Source organism: Rattus norvegicus, chromosome 6 (genome assembly GCF_036323735.1).
Source record: "Rattus norvegicus strain BN/NHsdMcwi chromosome 6, GRCr8, whole genome shotgun sequence".
NCBI lineage: Eukaryota > Metazoa > Chordata > Mammalia > Rodentia > Muridae > Rattus > Rattus norvegicus.
The window spans coordinates 115,978,983-116,001,835 of NC_086024.1; the positions used below are offsets into that span (position 1 = coordinate 115,978,983).

The window sequence follows — 22,853 nt, forward strand, 5'->3', positions numbered from 1 at the left end:
AGGTGGGGGGAGCAGAAAGTATACTGCAGGCATTTAATAACTAATAGACTGAATAAGGCTTTCTTCAGAAGTAAAAGTCTAGCTGAGCGGTGGTGGTGCACGCCCTTAATTCCACCACTTGGGAGGCAGAGGCAGGCAGATCTCTTGAGTTCCATGCCAGCCTGGTCTACAGTGTGCTGCCACCTTGCCAGGAAAACTTAATAAAATAATCATACGTAGCAAACACTGAAGAGCGGGAAAAAAAAAAAAAACAATTAACATGATGTAAACTGGTAAGAGAAAGAGCAGTGGTGAGAATCAAAACCATGGTGGTCAGGATTTAAGTCCTTGAGGTCATGGAAGTGCTCAACATGTTAGTCAGTAAGCAAGGGGTAAAACTCAGACCCACAGAAACATTTCCCAGACTCATCCGAAAATACTAAGCCTCAGCAGAAAAATGTCTCTCAAGCACAAGCTTAGCCACAAAGTTTCCAAAACTTTTTCCCATCCAGTGTCCTCTCCAGTCCATGCATACCTGGAAATATGGCTTTACAGTAATTATGAAGAGGACCCAAAGGCAAGGCAGTATCATAGGTAATGCTAAACCCATGGTTGCCAGCACAGCACCCAGCACACAGCATATGACAGTGCTTGCCAAATGAATATCTTACAAGTGGTGTTCTGAGGACACAGGATACAGCATTCATTCATTCATTCATTCATTCATTCATTCACCTATTCAATGAACACCTAGCTTGGTCTTACTATTTCTCAGGCATTGTCATAGGAGCTGAGATAGGACCACAGGCAGAAGCCATGAAGGGACCACCCTCAAAGGCTGGATAATGGAAAAAGGATTGTTAAAGAAAAAAAAGGAAAAAAGTAAGAAATGTAACAAACTCAGAGGGGAAGAAGGGCATGTTTCTTGGATAGGTAATTAAGGTTTTCTGAGGTAGTATTCTGAAGGAAAGGCAAGCATAAGCCATGCAACTGTTTCAGAAATCAACTTCACGTCTCTGAAAACAGAAAGTACAAAAGTCCAAAGGCAGAAAGTGCAGAGCATGCCCACAGAGCAGCAAGAAGGCAGTGTGAGTGACAGTGATGCCTGACTTTCCGGTGGGTACATAGGACACAGCACGTGCCTGAACATCAGAGGACAACTTGCCAAGGCCATCTCTCCAGCATGAGTGCAGGAGACTGACATCAGGTTATCCCACTTTACACCAAGCGTCTGCACCACTAAGCCATTGTGCTGGCCCCAGGTCACTCTAACTGTCCTGCCATTAACAAGAGTGAGAACAACAGAAAACGGCAGCGAGATGAAGACAGGAGCCAGTCAAGGGACTTTTAGTGTGAGGCTTTTAAATTTGCTGTAACCATAATAAAAAAAGAATGTGACATCACCTACATGCCAGACAGGTGACACAGAGATGAGACCTGAGCCAGCAGCCTATTCTGCTTGCACCAGGAGAAGACAGCAGCAGAGACAACAATCAGTAGCAGTTACAAAGCAGATAAAGAGCCAACTTTCACAATTATTTTGGAATCAGAGTTGACAAGGTGTGAAGAATGAGAGGAGAGCAGACAACAAAGACAACAGAAGCTCACAGCTCCCCACACTTAAAAGTACAATGATTTGACATCGAGGTTATTATCCATCTTTCTTAGAAGATGCATGATCTGATGAAACACCCAAGGATAAGATCGAGCACCTTCTGAACAAGTTCAGAGGTCAAAGGGGCAAGAGCTGCAGGCCCCAGGTTTGTGCAGACACTGATCTGTGAGAGACATCAGAGGACCTGATCCCCATCCAAGCAGGTGGCCAGTGAGGCATGGAAACCTCATTCTCAGGTCACGAGTTCTAAGCCTGTGCACTTTCTACATCCTAGGTCTATCAGTTGAGTAAAGAATCTTACATACAACTCTGAACAGGGCTTGAAAGCCCCACCACAAATCGACAATTATTAGAAATAATTTGTTCCTCCCCTCCAGAGCAATTTTAGAACCTGTTTCAGTATGTGACAGAAAGAATTCACAAATCGGAATAATATAAATCAATTAAATGCATTAAGCAATAAACCATGTCTGTTTATCAAGGAAACAGGAGACTCGCTGAAGGGAAATTGAACAGTGCTAATTACAGGAGCAGAGGTAAACAGGACAAGGTACAAAAGGGGGTCATCAGTAAGAGAAAGACATAACATTAGGAAGAGGCTCATGTGAGATACAAGTGTAGAAAACAGGGCCTGCTTAAAGCTCAGAAACATCAAAAGTGGAAAGGAATCAGGAACATATGAAATTAGCTCTCATATCAAAAGATGGTCTCTGCCTTTCTGCATCTAAACAGACGAACTCCTAGATAAAGGGAAGAAAAGGAGAAGGAGGCAGAGAGGGAAGCCTGGACCGCAGTATAAAAGCAGCACCAACAAGCCAGCTCCAGGCTCGATGCAGCATGTGTCCACATGCAATCCTTAATTTTTCAACAGTGTGAAGCTACACAGTTTCAATTATAAATTTTAAAATGATAAATAATGATATTGTTTTTAATTGTGAGACCGATATCAAGGACAGTTTCCAGAAATGCTAAGAGCTGGGATATATATTCTGTAGGGAATCCATCTTAAATAGACCTGGATCTTGAAGTAGTAATGCCTACTATGGTTCAATACTGACGCCTAGTGGTCAAAAAAATACAGTAAGTCCTTAGCAAGCCGTTACCCTACCATTTTTATCAACTAAATTTGAAACACGAACACAAACTACATGAAATGTTTTAATTGAAACAGTCAGGGGGAAAAGTAAGGAAAAGAACTGTATCCAGGTTCCTTAAGTTTTTATCCCAAGTCCAGCACGGTGAACACACATCTGCAATCTCAGGACTCAGCACTCAGGAGGTGAGGCAAGATGGAGAATTCCGGATTAGCCTTGCTATCTGGTAAGACTGTTTCCTGTCCACTGTGTACACAGTGTTGCAAAACAGAACCTGGGGATCTGTTGCTGAGCTATCAAAGAGACAATTCCTTGTGCCATCTTATCTACAACCTTAAAACTGAACGATCTCCCAGAATAATATATCAAAGAGGTCCTACTGGTAGAATCCATATACCTGGGTAATTCCATTCTAAACTTTCTAACACTGTTACATACTAAAATAGCAAGCAATTCCTATGATAGCATGGGACTTCAGATAGATCGTTTCGCCATGTCAGGACCAGAAGCCTGCTACAGGAGCATGCTGTTTATATAATATTACATTGTGACTGTGTTCATAGGGTCCTAGCTCTGTCATTTAAACCATGTCATACTGAACCTCCACCTGCTCTGGAAAGGCCTTTGCATGAAGATCAGCGCTCCCAAACTGTTCCACACAGCAAGAAAAGAGCACGCATCCGTTCGGCACCTGTCGGCAGCAGAACTGTGTGAATGACCTGGACATGCGAGTCCCAGGACAAGCGTGGACCGGAGTGACCTGATTTTTGGCAGAGAAGAACACTTTCTAGAGAGGAAGACATGACCACACAAGCAAACAGCAGTTACAGCTTGTGTATACGCCACAGCCACTCAGCAGTGAAGTTCTGGGAGCCAATGTTAGAAAGAGAGGAAGTGAGGAAAGTCCTAGCTGATGATGGCAAGAAAGTCACGTTAAGCTGAACTGGAATGTAAATAAAGAGTAAATCAATAAACGGCTAAGATATAAGAAACCACTCTGGTTGGGGCAGCTGTGCAGAACGACATATTCCTAAGTTTTTAGAGTAAGGCTGGAAAGACAGCTCAGTCGGCCAGGTGCCCATACGAGAATACAGACATGGATCCATTCCCTACACCACTCAGAAGATAGATGGGTTCAGCAGCATATGCCTGTAGCCAGAGGACATCAGATGGGGATTTCTGGGGCTTGCTAGCTGTCTCCTGAACAGGTCAGCTTGAAGTTCAGAAAGAGATCCTGTCTCCAAAACTGAGGTGAATAGTGATTAATGACACCTGAGACTGACCTCTGCCCTCCAAATACGCACACACACACACACGTGCGCATGCACATACACATGCACACACACGTACAATGTACATGCACACACACACATACTCACAATGTACACACATTTGTTATTAAATAATTGTATTTATTTATATTCCAAATATGATCATGTACACACATTTTTTTAAACTGTAGAACATCCATTAAAGATGGAAACATATTCTGACTGCAAAGTCAACACAAGGGCTAAGATAATCCAATAGAAAAGAGAAGAAAAACTAGGGAAGCATCTGGAACACATGGGCACTGGAAAAAATTTCCTAAACAAAACACCAATGGCTTATGCTCTAAGATCAAGAATCGACAAATGGGATCTCATAAAACTGCAAAGCTTCTGTAAGGCAAAGGACACTGTGGTTAGGACAAATCGGCAACCAACAGATTGGGAAAAGATCTTTTCCAATCCTACAACAGATAGAGGCCTTATATCCAAAATATACAAAGAACTCAAGAAGTTAGACCGCAGGGAGACAAATAACCCTATTAAAAAATGGGGTTCAGAGCTAAACAAAGAATTCACAGCTGAGGAATGCCGAATGGCTGAGAAACACCTAAAGAAATGTTCAACATCTTTAGTCATAAGGGAAATGCAAATCAAAACAACCCTGAGATTTCACCTCACACCAGTGAGAATGGCTATGATCAAAAACTCAGGTGACAGCAAATGCTGGCGAGGATGCGGAGAAAGAGGAACACTCCTCCATTGTTGGTGGGATTGCAAACTGGTACAACCATTCTGGAAATCAGTCTGGAGGTTCCTCAGAAAATTGGACATTGAACTGCCTGAGGATCCAGCTATACCTCTCTTGGGCATATACCCAAAAGATGCCCCAACATATAAAAAAGACACGTGCTCCACTATGTTCATCCCAGCCTTATTTATAATAGCCAGAAGCTGGAAAGAACCCAGATGCCCTTCAACAGAGGAATGGATACAGAAAATGTGGTACATCTACACAATGGAATATTACTCAGCTATCAAAAACGACGGCTTTATGAAATTGGTAGGCAAATGGTTGGAACTGGAAAATATCATCCTGAGTGAGCTAACCCAATCACAGAAAGACATACATGGTATGCACTCATTGATAAGTGGCTATTAGCCCAAATGCTTGAATTACCCTAGATGCCTAGAACAAATGAAACTCAAGACAGATGATCAAAATGTGAATGCTTCACTCCTTCTCTAAAAGGGGAACAAGAATACCCTTGGCAGGGAAGAGAGAGGCAAAGATTAAAACAGAGACTGAAGGAACACCCATTCAGAGTCTGCCCCACATGTGGCCCATACATATACAGCCACCCAATTAGACAAGATGGATGAAGCAAAGAAGTGCAGACCGACAGGAGCCAGATGTAGATCGCTCCTGAGAGACACAGCCAGAATACAGCAAATACAGAGGCGAATGCCAAGCAGCAAACCACTGAACTGAGAATAGGACCCCTGTTGAAGGAATCAGAGAAAGAACTGGAAGAGCTTGAAGGGGCTCGAGACCCCATATGTACAACAATGCCAAGCAACCAGAGCTTCCAGGGACTAAGCCACTACCTAAAGACTATACATGGACTGACCCTGGACTCTGACCTCATAGGTAGCAATGAATATCCTAGTAAGAGCACCAGTGGAAGGGGAAGCCCTGGGTCCTGCTAAGACTGAACCCCCAGTGAACTAGACTGTTGGGGGGAGGGCGGCAATGGGGGGAGGGTTGGGAGGGGAACACCCATAAGGAAGGGGAGGGGGGAGGGGCATGTTTGCCCGGAAACCAAAGAATTATTATTAAGTATTAAATAAATTTAAAAAAAAAAAAGAGCAACAGGAGAGAAAGAAGGCAGATGACGGTGTTTCCAACACAGCAATAACACTAAACATACCTAATGAGACTGCTTTGTTTAAGACTTTCTGAGGAAAGTGAGAGGAAGGACTAAAATAAATACAGACACTTTAACAGAAACTCACTCTAAGCCAGGCGTGATGGTGTATGTCTTTAATCCTAGCATTCACTCCAGAGGTATAACTACAACGAGACAGCTCTCTGTGAGTTCAAGGCCGGGCTGGTCTACATAGGGAGTTCCAGACCAGACAGGACTACACAGTGAGACTCTGTCCAAAAACAACAACCATAGCTATAATGACACTTACCATTATGTAAGTTTTTAAAAACAACTGACCTGGAGATTAAAATATTCAAGGAACCACAAACACCAAGTAGAAAAGGCAAAACTGACAAAAATCACAGTGAGAAATTGAGCCTTACATATTAAATAGGAATACAGAAGAAAAGAACAAACTTGACAAATGAGACATAAGTATCTGTGTCACCTATGTTTCATATATAAAATGTTGGACCCGGAAGGGAGAAAATCAGGTGATGGTTTTTTTGTTTTGTTTTTTGGGTTTTTTTTTTTTTTAGTCCAAAACACCATGGAAATAGGTCCAATTATAAGTATCAATAAATTTCAAAAAAATTAAAAATACTTTTTTTAAAAGCAAGGTCTAAAAACTATAGATGAGCAATGGTAGCACATGCCTTTAATTTCAGTACTCAGGAGGCAGAGGCAGGTGGATCTCTGTGAGGCCAGCCTGATCTACAGAGTAAGAGGGGAGAAAAAATATAATATAATGTATATTTTTACATATACATATACATATACACATACATATAAAGAGTTGCTAAAAATTCCAAAAGGACATACAGAAAATTGCACCTGCCACTATAATGGATTTAGAAAGACAGTATCCGAAGAGAACAACAGCACATCAAAACATAGTTTGGTAATAAATTTAAAGTATTGATTTAAAAAACATATTTAATGTGCACATCTAGAAAATAAAATGGAATAATATATTTAAAATAGAAAAGGTCATAGTGCAGATATAGAAACAATAGACAAAATCACTCAAAAAGGGAACTAATAATATATTCATATTTCTGATAAAGCACAGGAAACGGGGAGAGCTCTATCTAGTCATATGAAGGATTATAAGTGCGTTATGAATCAGTAAGCTGTATAAACCAAGTCTGCAGCTATCAAATCAACAGCAGAAACGGACGACGTCATGCTCGAATTCTTACTAACAGTCAGCAAATGGTTCTCCCTCTCAAACAAAGCGAAGTAGGAAAGTGACGATGAAACCTATCCTGGCTCTCTTTAAGATTAACATAACCTTGCTGCTTTTCTTTTTGTTTTTTAAACTGAAAATACATTGTTTCATAGAATATACTCTAATTACAGTCTTCCCTCCCTTAATTCCTTCCACATCCTCTCCACATGCCTGTCCACCCAAACCCACCCTTCTTTTCTTTCTCTTATTAAAAAACAGACATGTAAATAATAATAAAATAAAGTAAAAACAGAAGAAAAAAGCCAAAGAAAAAAACACAAGAAACATATAGACAGATAATAAAAACACAAAACTGGAAACAATAATTTATATGCAAAAGACCTAAAGGTAAAAAAGAAAATCCAAAAAAGTACTATGAGACAAAAACCTCCAAAACCTGCCACTGGGTTTGTTTTGTGTTGCTCCACTGCTGGGCATGGAGCCTGCCCTCAAGAATGGTTTGTATTCCCAGGAGGATCCACTGGACAGAATGAATTTTTCCTTTGCTCCGGAGTAGTTATCAATTGGAAGTAACGTCTAGGGTCGGGATGGGGGCTCGTGTTCTCCTCCCCTCTCAGCTCTGACCCAGTTGGCATGCTGCCAGCCTCTGTGAGTTCATGTATGCTTCAGTGCAGTGGTGTGTAGATGGCCTTGTTTTCTTGTGTTGTCCTTCCCTTCTGACTCTCACAGTCTTTCCACCTCCTCTCCTGCAGAGTTCTATGAGCCCTGAGGGGAAGGACTTGATGCAGACATCCCGTGTAGGACTGAGTATCCCAAGGTCTCTACTCTCTGCACACTGCCCCGCTGTGAGTCTCTGTATTTGCCCCCATCTACTGCAGGAAGAAGCTTCTCTGATGATGGGTGAGCAAGGCACTGACCTGTGAGTACAGCAGATAATTTTAAGGAATAGTTTTGTTGCTGCACTCCTTCAGCAGAACAGTAGCGTCAGGTGTTCCCATACAGTCTCAGGCTCTTGGTCACCTGAGCAGCATTGGGTATGGGTTCCATCTCAGGATGGAACCACATATTGGTTGCTTACTCTAACAAGCTTTGCACCACTAGAACATGGGCATGTCTTACAGGCCACCACTGTAGATGTAAATTTTGTAGTTTACTTTTCTCTTTTCAGAGTTCAGTGGACCTCCCATTACTGTGAACACGAGTTAGGAGGGGTGAGGCCTCAAGGTAGGCACCAGCTCAAACACTTGGTGTTCAGTCATGTAGGTGTTGTCTTCAGCAACAGAGCCTTCTCAGTTTGTGAAGAGCAGTAGTCTGGATTGTTTGAGGGTTTCCAGGAGGCCCCTTTGGCCAACAACTCAATTGGATGCAACCCATTCCCAGCCCTGGATGTTTCATTTGGTGATAAGAGATATCAAGTCGGGGCTCTACCTCTCTCATTATTTGGATCTGTTTCATAGTGTGTGTGTGTGTGTGTGTGTGTGTGTGTGTGTGTGTGTGTGTGTGTGTGTGTAAATATATGTATATATGAAGCTTCTACCGTACTAGTTTTCCATACGACTCTTCAAATGGCCCTTAGTTTTAGCTGTCCCATCCCATTTCCCCCACTCTGTTTGATCCCAGCCCTATGGCCTGTACCACCACCCACCCTTGTCCATTCATAATGATTTATTCTATTTCCTCTTTCTAGGGAGACCTACACCTCCCTCTAGTCATGTACTCCAGGCCTAATTTATGTGCTTATACACATCAAAGACTTTACATCTAACATTCATATCTAAGCGAACACCAACTAGATTTGTCTTTTTAGGTAGTTACCTTACTCAGGATGGTTTTTTTTTTTCTAACTCCATTCATTTCCCTGTGATTTTTATTTCACTTTTTAGTGGCTGAGCATGCTACTGTGTAAATGTACATTTCCTTACCCATTTATCCACTAACTGACATCTAGTCTATTTTAAATCTCTAGGTATTAGGAATAGATCAGCCAATAACAAGGTTGAGCAAGTGTCTCTGTAGTGGAATCAAACATCCTTTCAATATTTGCCCAAGAGTGGTATGGCTGACCTTGAAGTAAACCTACCCAGCTTCCTGAGGAGCTCCACTGACCTCATAGTGGTTGTTTGCACTCCCTTCAGAAACAGGCAAGTATTCCCCATACACCATAGTCTTGCCATCACGAGATGTCACTTTTTACTGATCTTAGCCATTCTGGCTAATCGGAGATGAAATCTCAACGTAGTTTTGGTTTGCACTTCCCTGATGACTAAAAATAGTGTCATTTCTTTAAGTGCTTCTCAACCATTTGTGTTTCCTCTTTTGAAAACTCTGTTTAGACCTTGACCCCATTTTTCAATTGAGTTGTTTGTCATCTTGATGTGCACTTGTTGAGTTCTTTATATAATTTAAATATTAGTCCTTTATAGGATATGTAGTTGGTAAAAACCCTTTTCCCATTCTGTAACCTGACGCTTTGCCCAAATGGTGTGACTTTTGCCATGCAGAAGCTTTTCAGTTTCTTGCAGTCCTATTTATTACTTGTTAGTCTGAGTGTCTGTGCCATCCACATTCTGCTCAGAAAGTGTTTTTCCTGTGCCAATGAGTTCAAGACTATTCCCCATTTTCTCTTCTATCAGGTTCAGTGTACCTGGCCTTATGTTGAGGTCTTTGATCCATCCACTTGAAGCTGAGTTCTCTGCAGGGTGATAAGCATGCAAATAACCTTGCATCTTAAAATCAGAGAAGGCAGCATGAAGAAATGCTATAGAACGGTCGCAGTAGTCAATGTAAATATAAAAATGCTAGAGAAAACACTAGTAAATTAAATCACTAATGCATTAAAAACAGCATATCATTAGCAATGGCTCAGGTATGTAAGTCAAGCTCAACAACCACTATATGAACAACATTAAGAATAATCACATGTAAATGCCATAAAACACAGAGAGTTAAGGGTTAAAATCTCTCATAATGATTTTAAATAAAAATAAAAAATAAACACAAAAAGTTCTTTTGTCAAATAGAACAAAAAGAAATGTTTCTGTGATCAATGGTTGTTTCAAACCTAGGAGCAGGTATCGCAGAAGGATACACTTAGAAACACATCAAGGGGGTTGGGGATTTAGCTCAGTGGTAGAGCGCTTGCCTAGGAAGCGAAAGGCCCTGGGTTCGGTCCCCAGCTCCGAAAAAAAGAACCAAAAAAAAAAAAAAAAAAAAAGAAAGAAAGAAAAGAAACACATCAAGGAAGACTAAGGCCACAACCCATGCTGTCTGTGATTTTATTCCACACTCACCTTCAGGTTCCATTGGAATGAGACCAATTTTGGAGTTGGGGAAAATAAAAGAATAATCAAAAACAAGTCCTTTGTGCCTCTAAGACTACTGAAAATAAAAGTCAACTGGAAGCCAGTATTCTTCTATACACTATTAATAACCAGTCAGATGCAATGAAAGAAAGAATCCCAACCCCACTAAGAAAAAAATCCAATACAGCAAATACAGAGGCGAATGCCAGCAGCAAACCACTGAACTGAGAATAGGTCCCCTATTGAAGGAATCAGAGAAAGAACTGGAAGAGCTTGAAGGGGCTCGAGACCCCAAAAGTACAACAATGCCAAGCAACCAGAGCTTCCAGGGACTAAGCCACTACCTAAAGACTATACATGGACTGACCCTGGACTCTGACCCCATAGGCAGCAATGAATATCCTAGTAAGAGCACCAGTGGAAGGGGAAGCCCTGGGTCCTGCTAAGACTGAACCCCCAGTGAACTAGTCTATGGGGGGAGGGCGGCAATGGTGGGAGGGTTGGGAGGGGAACACCCATAAGGAAGGGGAGGGGGGAGGGGGATGTTTGCCCGGAAACCGGGAAAGGGAATAACACTCGAAATGTATATAAGAAATACTCAAGTTAATAAAAAAAAAAAAAAAGAAAACAAAAAAAAAAAAAAAAAAAAAAAAAGAAAAAAATCCTAAGGTAATCCTAAGGAATAATTTTAAGGTGCATAAGACCCTCAAACAACTTTTATAAAACGTTATTAAAAATGGTACAAAAGACCTTCCATTCAAATGAGTCTACATATTTGATGCAATTATGACCAATCTCTCACAGGTTTTCATGGAACATGATGTAGGATTTTCACCAGCATTTTCCTTATCACAGTGAGAGAGGTATGATGATTCAGACAGAATGGTTCCAGATGGCAACAGGCAGGCAGATCCACAGTGAGATACCCAGGGCGCAGACAGATGCAGGGAAACTGATACATGATGCACACACTTGGTGCTCAGATTTGAGTGGAAGGACCAAGTGCTCAAACAGCATGCCAGGCAACTGACAGTCAAAGAAAAACAACTCTGATTCTTTCTGCACTTTAAAACTTTCAGCAAACTCAAATAACAAAATAAGATTACAAGGGTAAAATAAACAAGAGATCCACGTAAGTACAAACACCCAGCCAGAACGTATGTGAAAACCTGCTCGAACTCACTAAGGAGAACTCGCTAATACAGAAATAGCTCACACTGTTTAGCAAGGCCTCCTTTGTCTCCAGGATGAAGTGGTTTTCTCAAAGCCTCGCCTCACTTGCAGTTTGCTGGCTCTGCTTCCCCAGGCAGCTGCTGCCACCCCATCTCTGCCATCATGGACCCCTCTGAAAACATTCGCCCAAATAAACTTTTCTTCCATCAGTCACTTTGGGCCATGGTATTTTAATCACAGCAACAAAAGTGACTGATACTGTCAAAGAACTTAAAGGACATATGGAGGGATGACCTCACTAATTATAATCAACAGCACCCCCCACCCCCAGCAAGACTTCTTCTGAGATACTGACACAGGATCCAAAGCCTGCGACCATCCTTCCTCCCATGAGAAAGCCTGCAGTCCACCTGTAACAGTAGGAGTGGCCATGTTGAAACAGGGAATGGAACCCCAGAGCTGCTGGCAACAGAAAGGGTAAATCATTCCATAGGAACTAACGCTAAATAAGAAGACTGACTTTGCGTCCACTACTTTCCAGTGCTTAAGGCTGCTTTTCATTACATGGAAAGAGGCAAAGGTCCCTCAAACCACCCGGTGTGTTGGACCTGCCACTCAAGCTCCAGCTGAAAATGGCTGTCGACCTCCAACACCTAGGATGTTTTTAGTAACTCTTCCTAATTCCTCAACAATTTTAGAACTCATAATCCTTCACTCTTTGAGACACACATTTTAAAAATGTCAGACAATGTAATGGTTAAAATGCCCAGTCCCTCTTTCCCACCTGACTTTAACTCCCACCAAAACCAGACACAAACACCCCGGGGCTATTAGCATTTAATATAGGAATTTCCATAAGCATTTCCAATATAAAGAAGAGAGCAAAGCTCTCTCCTTAAACATGACCTTTCTGGAACACTCTAAGCCATTTAACTTGAAAAAGGAAAAAGCCCAAATTAATATTTTCCAGATCCCTCTGCCCTGTTTATAAGCCACAAGCACCTTTTAAGAACGTATAGGTCACTGCTTACATTAAAGTGACAAAGTACGAAATTAAAGGTTTCTTATCAACAGTGATCTCTCTATTGTCAGGGATGCAAAGCAAACCACAGCTCAGCTCCAGTTCTGAGCTAACTAACAATCGCAGTGCACACGCTCGGGCTTTGGCTTCTGGAGAACTGGAGTGGGAAGCAATCTTCCTCTCCCCTTTCTTTGTAATTGTGTGCATTCTGCAGAGAGAGGAAAATAAGTGTGGAAATTTTCTCTAATTTTCTCTTGCAAAAAAGAACAATTGTCAGTTCAGTACTATTCTTATGCTCACCAGATGCAATTTGCTTTCAGAATAAATGTATAAAAATCAAGATTTAAAAGGGGGGCTACCCACTTACTCTATTTAATTATTCAAACCAAGTATCCTCCAAGTAACCACCAAGTAACAGGGGCATGCCTCCTGTGTGAAATGAAGAAATGGAATTTTTTTTTTTAAGCAAGACAACTGTCTCCCTTCAGTTTACACTGCCCTTTCATGGTGGAATCATTTTCCCTGGTTTGAACTGAGAGTGTCTACTAATATGTGAAAAAGGTAGCACACTTGATAGCTGTCAGCAATCTGTAACTACATATACTTTGGAGAAATTTAGGGAAGAGCATTTTCAAACTTGAAAAACAAAAATCCTGATTTGTTTTTGAGTCTTTGCTTTTCTCAATTTTTATACTTTATAGATATATAAAGTACTGAAAAAGAAATGTCAATAAAATAATTCTTGGTGACAGGGAGGAAATGTATTCAAAGTAATAAAATAAGAATCTTTCCTAAGATAGACAGATGGACAGATAGTGAGGGCGAACAGACAGACAGACAGACAGACGAGGGGTAAAGAAAATCCATGCCGCATGCATATAAAGGGAATCAGTGGGTCAGCTGTTGCTTTTGATCACTAGTTGGCATCACCCACAGTAATAATGGTTTCCCAGAAAAATCAACAACATCCACCCAAATTAATAGGTAAAAAGAGATTTGAAAACTGGGATCTTTTCAAGTCTCCTCATAAAACACGATTAAGGCAGAATAATAGCAGTGCTGGAGTGAAGTGGGCTGGCAGGCAAGCACAGTCAAATGCTCAGTTTTACAGCACATCACTTCTTATGTGGCACTCTGAAAAGACACAAAACCAGTTTTCTGAGTTCCCTGCCAAGAACCCAAAAACCTCTAACTCAAGGGCGCCCTATAAGACACCCTACTAGAATCCTACAGAGCCATCACTGATGAGAACTAAAGCACTCTACAGAAGTCAACACCCTGTGGCCTGAGTTTCACTCTTGGTCAAAGAAGAGCGTGACTAGCAAATAAGCATGAAGCCACCAATTCAGTCATCGGACTGAGTGGTGCTAAGCACCCCACTGTAATTATAGGAGAAAGCTCGGGGGAAGTTACTCACAAAGTACCTACACCAACGATGGAGTGTGGACAAGAGGAGCAGAAGTTGTTAGCAAGCCCAGATGCGGGAGGACTGGAAGGCGTGCCAAAGGCTAGGAAGGGCGCGCCAAAGGCTAGGAAGGGCGCATCTGGCTCAAGTGCACACTCGTTAACCAGCTACCACCAAAGAAAACTAAGCTTTCAATATCCTAGCCAGAAAGATTAACCAGCTTCCAGGATCACAAAGGGAACCACTTGAACACATGACTGACACACACTAGGCTCAATGCTGGCTCCGGTGGCTTGACAGCTATCTTTTATATACCTAAAATGCAGGTGTAAATGGTGCTACTTATTGATGGCAATTCTGACAGGAGCAGTCTGACTGAAGTTTCTAGGCTTCCCTTTGGGTACAGGTGGTCTGAACTTCAGAGCCTGAAACATGCACATGGTGAACTAGTTCATTCTGCTCTGAGTGGCTTACACCCTATTGTTTCAGCTATACCTGTGAATGGTGACGTAGGAGCCAGGAACAAATTAGTGCTGCTGCCAGAGAAAGGACACATCTTAAATTACCACAGAAGTGTCTAACCCTGTCTCTAGATAGGTGTCATTTCCCATCCTACTTCAGACTGTGTTTGCAGCATTCTTCGAGTCTAAACAATATGAACTACTCTTTAAGGCCCTTTAATGTAAATATATTTACATTTGTCCTGGCTGGTTTTTGTGAACCTGACATAAGAGTGACTGGAGAGAAAGGACTCTCAAGTGAAAGACCTGTCTCCCTAAGATTTGTCTGTAGCACATTTTCTTGATTAGTGATGTGAGAGGACCCAGCCTACTGTGGGTGGTGCCACACCCAGGCTTGCATTCATAGGTGCTAGAAAAATACAAGCTAAGTAAACCATGAGGGGCATGGCAAGCCTTGCTCTTCCACAGGCTCTGCATCAGCTCCCGTCTGCAGGTTCCTACCCCACCCTCTGTGATGGCCTGTGATGTGGAAGTGTAAGCTAAAACAGCATTTCCTCCTCAAGTTGCTTATGGTGGTGTTCTAGCACAGCCGCAGATGACAGCATTACACCTGCTGTCGCCTCAAAGCCATTTTGGAATAAAACACTGCACACTTTAGGTATATTAGAAAAGATGGCAAAGCCGGGCCTGTAAAACACCAATGCCGAGGGGACACGGTTCCACAGAAATCCTTTGTTCTACTCCTAACATCATACATCTAACATCTCAGTACAAAAGGGGAGGAAGCTTAGAGAGAAATATGCAGCTTCTGAACTGTTTGATGACAAATTAATTCATAGGAGGGTAAACTTCTGTGAGGCCCAGACTGGCAATACCATGAGCAGGGCACTTTCCGTCAGAACGTCTCAGATCGGCCGCTGTGCTACACAAGCATCCAAGGATGGGATTTGAAGGAGCAGGAAAGGATGTGATCCAATGAAACTTTATTACAAAATGAGCATCGATATGGTGCTGCCTGGTGTCTGGTCCATGCCCCCAAAACAAGCAGAGTAAGTACTCTTTAGCTTTATAATTACTCTGTTGAGCACATCTGAGACACCAGCATTACGTCACTCATCCTCTCACCCAGGTGATTGGGTAGAGATTATTATTCCCATAGAAGAATTTATTGAAGAAAAAAAAGGCAAGGGCATACAAACTACAGGATGCCTCGGTCTACATTCTGAACTACAACCAGATGCCGTGCTTCTCTTTTGGGATGAAGTGTATACCTGTGGGTTGGTTGTACATAGCATGCGCAACCTCCAGAATTGTGGCTATTTCTTATCTTCTGACCCCACCCTGCAGGAGCTTGGATCCCAGCTGGGCACCAGCACACCCAGCTCATGTGGTTTTCTGCCAACTGAGCTGTATCCCAGCCCAGAGCTATAACCACTGTAGTGATGATGAAATAACGACCCAAACCCTAGGAAAGCACTTGGCACAAACCTCCTGAAGCTTCAAGGACACGAGTCCCAGCTGATCATGGCGTCTCTCCACCAGCTCTCTTTCAAAGCGCATCTCTCTTTCTATTTCCTGAAGCCGCCGCTCCACTCGATCTGAAACCTCAAGATGAACAGAGAACAAGTGGCATTAGGGAGCTAGCAGGAGAGGAGGGGACCGCATGCTGTCCTGAAACACGGTGCCTAAGGCACTGACTTGTTCACAGACCCCTCTCTAATGACACCATTTAGAGCGCATGGCCAAACAGCTAACTCAAAGTTACAAAACAAAGCAATCATCACTTTCAAATATCCATACCTCGACCCCAACAGCAGGACTCAAATTGTCAAAGTACAACACAGTGATTGCTCAGCACTGAACATGCACTAACTGGAAGAGAGTGCCCTCTGGTGATGGGAAGTGAAGCAGCAGCTGTGCCAACAAGCTGTGCCTTGATCTTATTGGTGCTGAACTGTTAGCCCCCAGGTCCTTATATCTTTCCAGCCACGAGCCTGATGGTCTGGAAGACCCTGTTGTGAGTGCACAGAACCTCGTCCAAGGGGTTCCGTGTGATCTTGTCAAGGGTTCCAACTGCCATTTACTAAAAAATGAAAGTTGAAAAGAAACACTAAAGACAAATTCTTTCTGACACAAGGTCTTCCTTATTAAACTATTATGCAAATTCAAATGAATTTTATACATGTCATTGTATATCTCCAAAAAAAATTTACACTGGCGACATATATATCTATGAAACATAAAATATGTCATATTCATTTAAAAGAATAAATAAAGCTCTATTATTTAAGACATGTTTGGCTAGTTTCGTGTTTCATGTGAAATCAAGAGTGGTCTGCTCCCAGGGCTAGAGAGATGGCTCAGTATGTAAAGTGCTTGCAACTGCAAGAACCTGAGTTCAGATCCCCAAAACAGTCAGGAAGCAGCTGAGTGGCAAGCATGTGTAACCCTAGATCTCTAGCAAAATGAGAAAGATACAGGAGAATTCCCAGAAGCTCAAAGGCCAGCTAACCCGACAAAGACCAGACCCTGTCTCATGCAAGGTAGAAGGTAATAAATGACACCTGAGGTTGTCCTCTGAACCCCTACATCAGTGTTTCTGACCTGTGAAGTGTGACCTCTTTGGGATTGAAATGAGCCTTTCACAGGGGTCACCAATGACCATCAGAAAAGACAAATATTTACACCACGATTCATAACAGTAGCAAAATCACAGTTATGAAGAAGCAACAAAATAATGTTATGTGTGAGTCACCACAACATGAGGAACTGTATTAAAGGGTCATAGCATAAGGAAGGTTGAGAACCGCTGACTTACATGCACACTTTGGTGTATATATTCAGAGAGAGAAAAAGAAGCAGAGACAGAGAAAGACAGAAAAAGACAGAGACAGAGAAAGAGAGAGACAGACAGAGACAGAGAGAGAGAGACAGACAGGCAGACAGAGACAGAAACAGAGAGGGGGGAATCTTTTTAAGAACACATGGGGAACTTTGCTAAAGTGATAGGAATGTTCTAAACTGAACTGGGCTGTGGAACAGTCACACAGCTCAGTAAATTTACAGCAAAGCACTAAATTACACATTAGAGTAGATTAATGTGATGAAAAATCATAGCTCAGTAAACCTGTCACTTAAAAAGACATATAAAGCCAGGTTTGGTGGTGCATGCCTATAACTCCAGTGCTTGGAAAATAAAGGTAGGGGAGCCATGAGTTCAAGGACAACCCTAGGCTACACAGTTTGAGACCAGCATAAGCCTCAAAAGTCTAAAAGAGAAGGGAAGGGTTTTAATTGTCTACTTGACACAGCCTAGAGTCATCTGAGAGGAAAGCATCCATTGAGGAATTTCCCAATCAAACTGGTCTGTGGGAGTTGTAGTGTTGTTAATTGAAGCAAGAGGGCCAAGCCCACTGTGAGTAGTCCCATTGTCTATGCAGATAATCCTGAGTGAGCTGTAGAAAAAGCTAGCTAATCATGAGCCTGGGAATCCATTCTTCCAAACTTTTGCTTCAAGAGTCTGTTCCAGGTCTTGCTCTGACTTTCCTTAATGATGAACTATGACCTGGAAGTGTAAGCCAAATAAACCTTTTCTTTCTCTAAATCGCTTTTGGTCATGATGTTTGTGGCTGTTGCAAAATCAAAATAAAACATCTCTTAAATTAATACTTGTTATTTGTTCTGTTGTTGTAATCTATGCAACACCTATGTTCTATTCCATGCAGCATATACTAAATTCTTGGAATTTCACCAATGACAACTGCTATCAGAAACAGCTAGATCTATGTTTACATTTTCAGTTTTAACAGGGACACAAGGACAGAAAACTAAAGTAAATTGAAATGCTCTCCATAAATAATCATACTATGTACTCCAATCATACTCAACAAGGTGAAATACAGACAACTAATGAACTGCAATTTCCCCTACGAGGGAAATGCAATTTGGATTATCTCAACTAACTATTACCAGTCACCATGATCTCATGCTATCAATAATGACTACTCTTTCCAAAGCACAGTTTGAATCAAACCAAAAAACCTATGATTCCCCGGGAATTAACAAGTCTTCTTTTGGCATGCGTAACAACAACCAATACTTTTTTGTCTCTCAAAGAAAAATGTGTCCCATAAACTTTCAAGATATATCTTATTTACTGTGGAAATGCATGAAAAATAATTGCAGCCTTGGAATAACGTATAATAAATGTGACTAAAAACGAGCACCACCAGAAAGTGAACCTGGTGGGCGTCGGAGGCTCTCGTTTATCTTCTCTCATGTAGGTATTCAACATTGAAATTCCGCACGGTGAACCTGCATGGCGCTGGCGGTTCTGTTTAACTTAACTCTAGAGGGGAGAACAGCTGCAGCTTGTGTGAGGTTTAACACTCGTGGAACAAAACTGCATCTTCTCTGACAGCATGCCATCCTGAATTCACAGATACAGCACAATATGTCAAACAGTTCTATATTGTAAATGTCAACTTTGGCTGGAATAAATGAGTCACAAAAACCTAAATTAAGCTTTATACAAACATCACGTGGCCTTCAGAAGACCTGCTAAAATTCAATAATGTTGCTTTAAACTTTGATTAAGACTGCTACTTTTAATCAGCACTGCATACCAAATGAAGTTAGTGAAACCCTTATTCAAGCCCTTACATACCAGAAAACCTTACTTACCAGCACAGCACAGAAACCAACTATGGTGATATAACTTGATAAGAGCTGTCAGGTAAGAACACAATCAGACATCTCAAACTTTCTCATTAAAGGTGGGCTCTGCCTTAATGGAGGGGGTGACACCAGCTGTAACTGGGCTGGACTGACTTCCTGATCCAGGGCAGTGATGATATGAGAGTGCGGGCTTACTTAAATGGTCCTCCACTCGCTCTAGTAAATCATTGGACCCTTACACTTTGGTATGCAATAAAGCCCTAGACTATGCAGAAGACAATATTTGGAGAATTGACTGCTTTGTGGTATAATTCAAATGAAATGACAACTGCTTAGATATCTTACCCCATAGAAGAAACTTAAGAAAATGTGCACTACCAACGTTCCAAATTCAAACCAACAACTATGCAATGCTTTCAAAAAGAACAGTGTCATGGCATAAAGGGACATGACCATGGCTCCCTCAGGTATGACGAGCTCAGCAGAATACCTTAGATATCTGAATGTAGTACAACCTGATTTTAGGAGCTGGGGAAAGAAGTTGGTGGGACTGAGAACTTACTAAGCATTCAAACATGAGGATCTGAATTCTAACTCCCCCAAAACCCACACAAAAAAAATTAGGTGAAACTATGGGCAGGGGAGGCCTGGGGGGAAATAAAAGGATGACTGGGCTTAATGGATGCCAGTAAAACCAAAAAACAGTAAACTCCAGTCAGGTTCAGATCCACAAAATAACAAAACAAGTTTAACTCAACAGAAAGTTGAGCAAAACATACGATATGATATTTCATTAGCAAAAATCTCCAAGAGTCCACAAACATTCAAAAACAAGATAATGAAAACGCAAAAGCAAGCCACAGAAAGACAAAAAGACTCCTGTCATAGCGCCTGCTTATAGACCCTGAGCTGGGAAGCATGAAGAGCCACACAATTTCCCAAACCATGGTGGGGATAGACAAGTTAGCGCCACCATCGCAGAAATCGATTTACTGGTGTCTACTAAACTTGAAAGCACCTAATAAATGCACTCCATGTTATGTATGTACCAACAAAAATGCACGCACATGTACAAGAAAGTAACAATAGGGGTTGGGGATTTAGCTCAATGGTAGAGCGCTTGCCGTGGTAATTACACTTAGCTGTGGTAATTCGTCAAAACATACAATGGCACATGGACCTTTCTAGATGTTCATTTTCACTACAATTTTTAAAAACCTTAAACATGGCAAAGCTTCAGAAGTCCTATGAAGTGATAGGCTCCATTCTAGGATTTATAAAAAGAACTGGATACATTAAAACCACATAATACATGTCTACACTCTGCTGACACTGAGCTAGGTGTCAACCAGACAATGACTTGCTTTCTAGCCGTATAACTGCTCAGTTAACTAAGTCAGTGTGTTCAAACAAAAAGGACTTTTCCCAAAAGCTCCATCTATTATTAATATGATTCATGTGTAGTTTGTGTGTGTGTGTGTGTGTGTGTGTGTGCGTGTGTGTGTGTGTGTGTGAAGTGGTTCTCTCTGTCTAAGGAGGGCTCTGGGATGGAACTCCGGATGCATGGCAAGTGCTTGGAGCCACTGACCCATATTGTCAGCCCCAGAAATGACCGATGGTTGAAGTACTTGGTGTTTTAAACATTTTAAGTGAATAAAACTTCAACTGATGGTGAAGTTGATACACCAGGAAAAAAATCTACGACTTCATATGAAAATATAAGTACCTCCTACCTAGATCACATTACCCACTCCCAAGTCTTACCAGTAAAGAGTTGGTTTACCACAACAGAAACATACTAAGGTTTATTTTTCCCATCCAGGACCTTTAAAACAAAACCAATAATCACCCAAGAGGCAAGGCAAGAGATACAGCAAGATTTCCTGTGGCTGGAGTGGGCACATTTCACTAGAGCAATCACTGAGTCTTCTCTTTGAAGGCAGAAGACATCCATCTCCTGACAGGCCCAGCTACTACATCAGACTTCCAGATGAACTCGCCCCGTCTACAGGGACCTGGAAACACCACTGAGGAAATACAGTCTGCTTAAACCAGAAACTTAAATTTGAATAAAATATTCCAGGAGAAAAAAAAATTCTATTAACTTTTTTCATCTTGGAAAAACAAAATGTGAGAAGTGAAAGCTGCTCCTGGAGTTGACAAGTTTGTTAACACTTGAGTAATATTTCTATTAATATTTCTCCCAAAAAAAAAAAAAAACTGAAGCAGGGAAAAAAAGGATTTGTTTTGTCTGATGTTTTTTAAAACTGGGTCTCAATATGTAACCCAGGCTAAACTAGACTCAAGGATAAAAATTTGATTAAAAATAAATACATGAACAATAAAACTTGGTCATTAGAAAAATTTAAAATCTCACCACATTAAACCAAAGAGTATATTCATTATGTTTCCTGTCACTCTGCCCAAAGACATGCAGACCAGCTTAGGGCAGGAGGACTTATCACACTTTCAGAAGGTTCAATAGAACATGGACGACAGTGGCAGAGCAGAACAGCTCCCCATCATGGCACTCGAGAAACAGAGAAAGGAGGGTGCTGGAGCTTGGCTGGCTTCTCTTTTCTCCCCTTTCATTCTCTCTGGGCCACAGCCTGCTGCGTGACCTCACCCACAATCAAGGAAGGGTTCTCCCTTCAGCTAATCCCCCAGGAACGACCTCACAGCCTGGCCAATGTGTACCTCTCTAATCTCCAAACCTTCTAAAGCCAGTCACACTGACAAGGGTGACTTACTGTCATAGTGAACAGGCTGTCCCATAGCAATGGTGACCCCAGTCATGGATGGTCTGAGCACACTCTAACAGCTGCACAGCACTACACAACGCATGTGCACTTCTCAAATACTTAACAGAGCTGTGGAGTTGCCACTGATGAGAACTCCAAGCTACCATCCACATATTCATTAAAAATTCCACAATTTCGGGGCTGGGGATTTAGCTCAGTGGTAGAGCGCTTACCTAGGAAGCGCAAGGCCCTGGGTTCGATCCCCAGCTCCGAAAAAAAGAACCAAAAAAAAAAAAAAAAATTCCACAATTTCAAAATGTAGAACTTACTTCCACCTGTTATCTACTATTAGTATAAGATTTCAAGCTTGAATTCATTAAATAGATGAAGATTTCAAAAACATACAACAACATTTTTCTTTAACAGAACAACATATTGTACCCAAAAAGTTACTCTACTAAAGCCTCATTAGCTGCTGGCCAGTCTGACGACCATCCTCCCGTTTATCTACGAGTGGAATAAACTTTGGTTTGTGAACTTGGTTTTGTTGGTTTATTTTGTCAGAGGGCAGCGGTGTCCTGCTACGCATTCAGAATACTCTAGAACCAGCTACATTATCCAAACTGGCTTCGAATTTGTGATCAGCTTCCTAAAATACTGGAATTACAGTACGGTCCACCATGCACAGCTTATGAATAAAGCTTTATAAAGGAAGAATCCTCACCACATCTTGTTTCTGGGCCTCGTTAAGCTTTTCGGTCAATTCTTCTAACACCCTTTTTGTTTCAGCATCGGACCTAAGCAAAGAAAGAAACAGGTTTCAAGTTCATCACTTGTTTTAACGTTATAGTGTCTTTTATTGATGCTGTCATTGTTTTGAGCTGGGAACCAAAACCAGGAGGTTGCACTTCCTAGGCCAGAGCTTTAACCCTGAGCTAAATCCCTGCCCCTCACAGTAATTGTTTTTCCATAATTCTCAACTGAATTCTCTAGA

General features: G+C 41.6%; 1 protein-coding gene across 7 annotated transcripts in view; it reads right to left on the minus strand.

The window, feature by feature from the left end:
- Cep128 (centrosomal protein 128) overlaps window positions 1-22,853 on the minus strand; it is a 378,006-nt gene that overhangs the window by 297,230 nt on the left and 57,923 nt on the right. For all 7 annotated transcript variants that reach the window (XM_056985589.2, XM_056985588.2, XM_056985587.2 and 4 more), the window contains exons 9-10: window positions 22,584-22,656; window positions 15,930-16,046 (exon numbers count right to left, since the gene is read on the minus strand). In XM_056985589.2, the coding sequence (XP_056841569.1) occupies window positions 15,930-16,046; window positions 22,584-22,656 (190 nt within the window). The remainder of the gene's footprint in view (window positions 1-15,929; window positions 16,047-22,583; window positions 22,657-22,853) is intronic.